The 8,978-nt window shown below is 37.7% G+C and overlaps 1 protein-coding gene across 1 annotated transcript; it reads right to left on the bottom strand.

Annotated features, from left to right (window-relative positions):
- Nucleotides 1-326: 326 nt before the first annotated feature.
- Nucleotides 327-8,954, bottom strand: f11r.1 (F11 receptor, tandem duplicate 1). Its single transcript, XM_085363643.1, has 10 exons — nucleotides 8,562-8,954; nucleotides 4,491-4,550; nucleotides 4,029-4,145; nucleotides 3,315-3,464; nucleotides 3,019-3,221; nucleotides 2,826-2,928; nucleotides 2,600-2,707; nucleotides 2,425-2,437; nucleotides 2,236-2,293; nucleotides 327-1,871 (listed from the first exon to the last, which is right to left on the bottom strand). Exons 1-10 carry the CDS (start codon nucleotides 8,611-8,613, stop codon nucleotides 1,836-1,838), a joined length of 900 nt encoding a protein of 299 aa, XP_085219769.1. The 5' UTR covers nucleotides 8,614-8,954; the 3' UTR covers nucleotides 327-1,835.
- Between the last annotated feature and the right edge of the window lie 24 nt (nucleotides 8,955-8,978).

Here is an 8,978-nt window from a genome sequence, read left to right as displayed (position 1 = left end):
ACATATGATATAAAGTGTTCCTTTATTTATTTTTTGAGAAGGGTATAATGAACTTTCCCCAGTTTCAAAAATAAAAGTGCTGTTCCACTGTCATTTTAGTCTATACATGGCAGACAAAAAAAAATCTAACATGCGGCAATAGGCTTATAAGGAATTGATGTACATGTGCTTTAACTTTATTGGATCAGCATGTATTTGCAAGTACAACTAATTTTTATAAAAAGAGCAGTATTTATAGGGTCAGTGAGGGTTGGCTAGTCAAACAGTCAGTCTGTAGATGACACAAAAGCTAAATATTACCCTTCCGAGACAAATGTAGACCTATTTTAAAAGAGTTTATTATAAATAAGCACACAGAAAAATTATACACTTATACAAAAAGGACAAAACAACATCCACTTAAATATCGAATGCCATCAATATATACTTGGATCTCATCACACCACTATCTAAATGTTAGCGTCCAGAGGTATACAGCATTTCATTAAGATATGTTGTGTGAAAATTGAATGTGTAAGAAGCAAGTAGATCCAAGGCATTGACTTCATACAACCTTCTCCATGAATCCTATTCACAAAGTAAACTTTTACCCCTTTTCCACTAACAGGAAACCGGTTCAGTACTGGCTGTACACCTAATCTTGAAGCCTTCAGAGCATTCTAGCCAAAAATAAACTGGTTGGGACCTGACAGTCGGTCCCTTGTTGGAATAAAATGGATGTTAAGTTTTTCCAGTGTGAATCATGGTGAAATCGGTGGGTGTGCTAGCTTACTGCTAATACTGCTTCAGGGTTGCGCACTCTCAGCATTAAGTCTCACCCTTCCTAAACAGGCTCTATGCCAAATAAGTGGAAGCCTTTTTACTAAGCAGGAAAGGCATATTCTCTCACACTCACACTCACACGCACACACACACACACAAACATCACAAGGAATGTAGCAGTTCATGACTTTAGTTGCCAAAGGCGCACAGACGCAGACACATACCCTCTAAAATAAACTGAAGTCATTATGTGAATTTGGAAACAGTATTGAACCATTTTCCTGCAGTGAAAGGGGTATAAGAGTGACCATTTAATCCCAAGAAGCTATCCAAATTTTAAAATTAGTTTTATTTACAAAGAAAGAGAAAAAAATTATCATGTACATTACATCAGATCTGTGGTTGGAAAAAGAAGAAATTAAAAAAACAAAAAAAAACAAAAGCAGGAAAAACAAAAAAATGAAACACCTTTAAAAACGTGGCTGTGATATTGAGGCTCTGTTAACATTTCAGCTAACCCACAAAGACCGATAAGAGAGTTGTGCTAGCGGAAATGAATGTGATGGGACAGCAAATATAATAAATGCAGCAATATACGTCTGTCCTCAATGTAAAGATAACAAATAAATATATTTATTCATTTACTGCTGCTGGTAGTGGTGTAGGGGTACTCTAATTAACCTTGTTTTCACAACTAAGCGCATATCTTTAAAATCTTGTTCTTCATAAGACAGAAGATAAAAAGCACACAGAAAAGCACACATCGGTGATGAGCAGAAAATTGGTCTCTGCTGAAAATAGGTCACTAGTGGCCACAGTTCATTTCAGTAAAGATAGATACAGTACAAGGTTCATTAGTTATCTATTTCCTTATTTCCTGTAGGGTGTTGCTGCATGAACCTCACGTGTTGATGCATTTGACAGACTACTGTAGCTGGCTCAGGTTAAAAAATATATATATATTGCAATGGTCTATAAAAACTGCATTGTACAAACTTTCAAACTCCTGGAAAACCACACACTTAAGAGACATCTCGCTCAGAGCGCTTGCTGTCGCCACTGCTGCTCGTACACTATACCACAAATGATGACTTCTGTGTGAAATCCGCCTGAGAAACAAGCATATCAAACAACACAATCAAAATAAAGCTCTGCTTCATCCATTTTTGCACAGATACCATGTTTTAGCCCTGTATGCAAAGTGTATCACATGTGACACATGAGTTAGTTTATGCCGACTAGTTGCACAAAAAAAAAAAAAATACCAGATGTAAAATTTAACCTTCGATAAAGCAAACTGATATTTAGTTTAGCTTAGAAGGTTCAAGTAACACTCCAATTTTTTAAAAAAATTCAATTTTCTGGCAATTTCAAAGTTCAAATATACCAAGCACACTTCATTATAACGAGAGCTAAAAGTACTTATTATAACAATGAATCCGCTAGTGGAATAAAAGGCAACGTTGTACTTACATCATCACCACCACCACCACTAGGTGCTGCTTGGTAAGACTGGTTCATCTTTGAACTGCTGCAAGAAAAATGAGGGGGGGAAAAACCCAGTATTGACATCACCAAATATAGATCGCTATCATTTTTACATTATTAAACCAAAGGCACTAATGTTAAGTAACATTTAAATGCATAGAAATATGCACTTACCTTTCTTTCTTTGCTGTAATAGGAAGAAAGGAAACAACATCAGCACAGAGTACTTCTTTCAGATACACTTTTTAGACCTCTGCCTGCCTGAATCAACAAACTAACTTTTCGCTGATCATCGTCAGAACAACGAGGACGGTAAAAGTCTGATTTGAATATAATGTGGAAAACTAACCAGGCAGATATCCTTTCTTTTTGGCAAACCAAACGGCAAATATCAGTAGGGCCACAAGCAGCAGAGCCACTATTACACCAGCGACAATTCCTCCGGTGTTTAGGTCGCCTTGAAGAAAACACAGGGAAACATAAAAAGGTGAACCAGCACACTTTCTTTGTGAGGTAAGGAAGAAATGGCTCAGGCGAAAGCATTTTGTGGAGTTTAAAGTGTGAAAGGAACTTACGAACTTCCATCTTCATAGCTCTACATTTCTGAGCAGGGCCAGCATCATTGACAGACTCACAGTAGTAGTCAGCTGTATCCGTCTTGGCTGCAGCAGGAAATTTCTGTGGCCACACAGGTATATTTTAAACTTAAAGGCCAACACACCATATCAGTCATAGTAAAGGTTACACATGTAACTAGCTAAAGCTTACCAGTTCGCCACTGGTTGAATTCAACTTGTAGGTGGCGTTTTTGAAGCCAGCAACGTTACTAGGGTTATCAGGCAGAAGAACGTTGTTTTTGTACCACTTGTATGTGGGGCGCGGTGAAGCACTTTCATCAATGCAATACAGGATGGCTGTGCTGCCCGTTGTTACCGATGAGGGGACTTTACAAAATGGCACAGATGGAGGCACTGTAGGACAAAATGTTTAGTTTTTATCTGGACCACTTATAAATGGCAACATATGTCTTCATTACAGCAAGTAAATGTGATACATAGTCTTACCCAGAACAGTCAGAGTCACTTCTGTTTCCCCAACTTGGGTTTTGTCAGCGCTGGTTATCTCACAGGTGTACACTCCAGTATCTTTACGAGTGACTTTGGAGAATCTCAGATTGCTACCACCATACACATTCAAACGGTCAGCATACGGCGCTGTGGAAGAAACGCAGCATTACGTAACCAGCATGGAAGTATTCAGACACCACATTCAGCAGATGGGTTTCAGGACAGGTTATTTGGTTGGTCACAGAAAAAGGTTTTTTCTAGTGTTGTCAGTGTTAATCTAATTAAAATGACGTTAACGCCATAACTGCATTAACTCGGCGAGCGCCGTTAGCTCATCAACGTGTTAGTGCAGTTAGCTCGTTAACGCCGTGCAGCCCCACGCATGGGGCGATCCGCGGTAACTCACTAACAGAGATTTTCCGCGTTAATGCAGTTTTGGCGTTAACGTCATTTTAACGAGATTAATGCTGACAGAACTAGTTTTTTCTTTTAATCTAAATCTGGATCTGTCAAATAAAACGGACCATGACAGGCACCAATGTGATCACCGTGACTGATATTGATGATATTACATTCACCGAATTTTGTCAACAGTGACATCAAAATAGAATTTTTGGAAAATTGTGGTTTTATTTCACATGCATCATGTGTTTTTGTTTTTTAGTTAAACTAATTAAAGTGTCAGTTAAAAGAAAGAAACGTCAAACTTACCTGTTGGTTTCCCATCGTGAACCACAAACACCTGAGAGCCTTTTCGGTCCTTAAACTTCCATCTAAGTAAAATGTTTGAACCAAAGTCTCCTGAAAATGAGCATGTCAAATCCACATCTGGAAAGAGAGAGGGAAATTTGTGTGGTGACACCATTAACCTGCATAATTCTGCAGTCTATTATTTAAATGCAGTTTTGTCTTATTATATGACTTCATCTTGAAAACCTCTGAATCTGTGATTTTAGCAGACACATCATAGACAGTTTGCAATTTTCCTGGGTAATCATTCACAATCCCATTTTTTGTTTTGTTTTTTTAAATTCTCTATTTTTAACATGTTTGATTTCATTTTCTGTTTATGCTATTTTTTTACATGAACAGCACTTTGTGAACCCTGGTTTATTTTAAAGTGCTTTATAAATAAAGGTGGTATGGTATTCAAAATTTTGTTTTAAAACTCACCTGTGTTCTCTTCCGCTCGTACATTTGCCTTTGAAGTAGTGACCGAATATCCACTTACACCTAGACACACAGATTAAAATAAAACAAGTAAATAAATAGAACACTCAGCATCAAGTGTCAAGTCCAAAATACTCACTTCCTTTAAGCGAACCGGCTTGTAGCCTAAAGGAATATAATGCAAGTGAATGCACGGTCATGATAGAGCTACCATTCTTTGTCTCTGAAATAAACTACAAAACAGGGAAAGCATAACTTGTGTAATGGAAGGTTTGATATGAGTGATCGGTACAAGTGTTGAAGTGGACATGTAGCGATACATGACTAATTTACTTCATGGAGCCCTGTTCATAAAAGCTGACATGGATGCAACTCTGTCTGTGAAGCTTATTTAAGAAAGAAGTGGTTAAAGTAAAATTTTTAAAAACATGTTTAGCGTCATCTTCTGTCAGCACGGAACATTTCATCATCAGGTTGGTTGGTCGGTCGCAGCCAATAGTTAACTAACATAAACTAATGTTACTAACTCGTAACAGAAACAATAACTTGGGGGCCTAAGGATGATAGTCATCAAATCTTGTTTGGTTTTCATATTTTTAGTGATATCAACTTATTTTCTCTCTTTTTTTTTGCTATATTTTCCAGGTAACCTATATTTGACCAAAGCATAATAAAACCGGAAATTCTGTTTTTTGTTGTGTCACCCGAATATTTTTAGTGGCCCCCATATGGCCACGCCTATGAAAACATTCTGGAGGTGCCCCTGGTTCCATGATCAGCTGTAAGTGCTATTATTACTGTGTGGAAGCAGTTACTGAGTCACCAGCGATCCAAACCACCTCTAGCATTAATATCAGCACACACACAAAAAAAATGTGCACCAGGAGCTTTACAGCATAGGTTTCCACAACTAAGCAGCTCTTGTATGCGTAATATACAGGTGGCTCTATACTTTTGTCTATATGCTGCTTGTGTGTATGGCTGCATACGGGCCAAGCACTCTTGAAACGCAAATGTAATTTATACACGTTTCATTACATGTGCACTGTCAGTGTAAATAAAAAAAATACATATATACATGACCAAAAGAGACAACAACATAATATTAAAATAAGCCAGTGTATAAAATACAATAAGCTTACTGAATAAACCTATAAGCAATATCCTTACCATTTACTTGGACACACACAGACCCCATAATGGTTTATAAAAGAAAAATTAAAAAAAGCTTATTGATAACACACACTAACAATAGGCCCTGCAGGATAGGAACCTTTTGGGTTTAAAAATACTCATTGTGTACTCAATGTACTCTGTGTAATCTAACCCAGCGGTCCCCAACCTTTTTTGCACCACGGACCGGTTTATGCCCGACAATATTTTCACGGACCGGCCTTTAAGGTGTTGCGGATAAACACAACACAATAAAACTAGTACTGGTACCGAAAAAAAGAAGATTTATTTATAACACACGTGAAAAGACCCAGGAAAACCGAGTAAACGATAAAAATGATAACAAAATAACGCTGAAAACCGATAAAAACCCTGAAAACCATACATTTCACACCTGATCGTCAACTCTCGGCCCGGTACCAAATGACTCATGGACCGATACCGGTCCGAGGCCTGGGGGTTGGGGACCGCTGGTCTAACCTGTCTGAAAAGTGAAGCATGGCGTGAGTAGGAAGTTTGTGCCAACCATTTGCTGAACACAAAAAGCAGATTAAAAAAAGAAAAGAAAAAAACCCCTACACACATGCACAGATAGTGCTCTGCTTAAGCTGCTTTGAAAATTGGGTTTTAATAAACCCAGTTTTAACACTCCACAAACATGGCATGCAGGAATAGGTGAAGAGACGCCAGGAGGAGATTTTATTACTCAGGCTTCAAAAGGTAACATCATTTCAAAGTTAATTTTTTTTTGTACTTTGTTTAACAAAAGAGACCTAATGGTGTCTAAAAATCAATCGAAGGTTTTCATTCATTTAAATAAACTAAAATAATCATTCTAGGCTGACGGCCACGATCAGAAAACCCAAGTCCTCCCTCTGTATTACCAGGAAAATTATAAGGTATTCCCAGTAGACCACAATCTTCCATTATGTAAATAATCAGGCATACAGCACTGAGGATTGAAAAACACACCCTTTGCCTAAACACTTGGAGCATGCTCAGAAGCTTTCAGGGAGTGGTCAAGCAAAACATCAAAACAAAAGTGGCTCATTCCTGTCTGCTGAACCAGGAAGCTTCCGGTGAAACTATCAGCTCTCTGGGTGAAACTGGGTCTTTTCAGGCACGTCAGCGGAGCTTCGGGGACACTAAATCATTAATGCAGCCAGTAAAAAGCTTCTCTGTCACACCACATGTCCATCTGTTGCCCCACTCCACATTACACTGCACAGCTGCCATTACTTTAGAGTTACATGATTAACCACTGCCCTGTCTGCTAAGCTTAGGTAGCACAGAGAAGCTTCAACTACAGCAGAAGGCAGATAATTATTAACTCAGTGCAAATTCATTCTGTGAGCATTCATCACGTTTTTTTTCAAGGTGCTGATAAAAATAAAGCTAAACTTCAGATTAACATTGATACAAATACACTGCTGGCATGTGTTTTCATAGCAGACCAACCTAAAGCCTGTGTGCATTTCTTATAGGCAATCTCAACCGAGATAAGTTTGATGGAAAAATAAGGTAGGAGTGCAAACTGAAAGAACACACCATGACTTCCTTGTTTGCATACTTTTAGAGTTTCGGTGTACATACATACTGAGAAGTCCTGACAGCAAATGTACCTGAGAAGTGGAACAAGTTTTAAAGGAACTCTTCTGACAAGCCAGAGTTTGATTCATACAGCAGAGTGTGCTTATTGTATTGCAGAGGAATGGTAGGGGATGAAAATCCTCACTTCGTTACAAGTTTGTGGGAGAGTTGTTTTATTTTTGTACATAACATACACACGTGATAACCTGAACAGACTTTGAGTTTACTAACTGTTAATACCAATCCAGAAAAATTAATGTGAAAATACTTGACATCTTGCAAGCAATTCAGAAAATCTGAGACAGTATAAAGGATAAAAAGCCACTCAACATGTGTATAATGACAAATGTGAAACTGTATGCAAGACAATCACAACAACAAAAGCAGCAGCAGCTCCATATTAACCTTTTAAAAAAAAAAAAAAAAAAAAAAAAAGCAGCAAACAACACAAACTTAAAACTGATAACTACACTATTACACAAATGACCATCAAGCAGCACAAGGAAACTTGGAAGGAAAATACAGAATAACGAGGAGATGACATTTAAATTAAGGCGGAAGTACGAATAATATTACAGATATTGTTCAGGTCTGGGGGTGTATCTGGATGAATCGCTAAACTAAACTGATTTTTGTCCCTGATCACAGTTTTCTTATTTTTACGATTAACCTATCTTTTCCATAAAGAGCTTTTTTTTCATGAAGATTCACCTTTTTTGTTTGTTTGTTTTTCTGCAGAGATGATTATCAAAAAGCCGAGCTGTATATAAAACACACTGCACCTCACAGAGAATTACAACAGGACAAACGATACTGACCGATACCTACTGACCCCTTTAAAGTGGGCATGTGACAGGAAACTTAAGAACTTACCAAAGTAAATAGCAGCTCTTTTGATGAATTACATTTGATTGAATATGGCCTCGCTAAACATCTTTACATTTGTGTAAAAGTAATGGTGGTGTGGAAACGGAAGGTTAAGATGTTTTAAGAGTAGGACAATTCCAGTCATGTAATAATTCAAAATGGCCTTTCATGGTTCTGCTCAAGACTAGGGCGTTGTAACTGAACCTGCCCATATTTTTAAAGAACCGTTAAGCTTATAATTACGGTTTGGCAAAAACTACTGCAAAACAAGATTACTATCTTCTTTAAAAATGAAAAAACAAACAAAAACAAAAAAAAAAAAACAAAAAAAAAAAACACGGAGCTTCAACTGTTGAATGGCTACAAAGACTAAAAGAACAGCACATAAATAAACATTTTAAAAAAATTAATAGATAACTAAAAAGAAATCCCAAGTTTTCTCACCTATTGCTGCGCCAGAGAACAAAAGCAGCCAAAGGACTCCTCTCACAGTCATGTCGGGTTTCTTGTTTATTATTCGACGGCGTTCTCCTTTAAAAATTCTCGAGTAAAACAAGCCGAAAGTACGCAAAAATCTTCTTTGTGTCGAATAAAGAACGAATGGTCTCCGTTTCACCGACTCCTATTTCTCTTATTTCGACGTTTCCAGCTCGAGTAAACACCTCTTGTTACCTAAAGAATCAGCGCAGGTGACTACAAACACCTAACTTCCGGTAATAAGATCCTGTCAGGTGCCGCCCAGAGGCTGATGGAGAAAAACAGGTTTGACTAGAACACGCCCAATAGAAACTACATCTCCCCGATAGGAAAGCATGTGCAATGGCTAGTTTGTCAATACTGTAGACATTTCCAGTCTTTTAA

The sequence above is a fragment of the Diplotaxodon limnothrissa genome, linkage group LG10, assembly GCF_057381915.1.
Source record: "Diplotaxodon limnothrissa isolate DT_005_m linkage group LG10, D_limnothrissa_male_GT1.1, whole genome shotgun sequence".
In the NCBI taxonomy this organism is placed as follows: domain Eukaryota; kingdom Metazoa; phylum Chordata; class Actinopteri; order Cichliformes; family Cichlidae; genus Diplotaxodon; species Diplotaxodon limnothrissa.
Note: the sequence above shows the minus strand (reverse complement) of the source record. Positions and strands in the feature narration are given on the sequence as shown.

Coding starts and splice junctions, on each gene's coding strand:
- f11r.1 (XM_085363643.1), bottom strand. CDS start 8,613: ATGACTGTGAGAGGAGTCCTTTGGCTGCTTTTGTTCTCTGGCGCAGCA. Junction 3,465..4,028: donor TCACGATGGGAAACCAACAG/GTAAGTTTGACG, acceptor TTTCTTCCACAG/CGCCGTATGCTGACCGTTTG. Junction 2,929..3,018: donor ATTCAACCAGTGGCGAACTG/GTAAGCTTTAGC, acceptor GTGTGGCCACAG/AAATTTCCTGCTGCAGCCAA.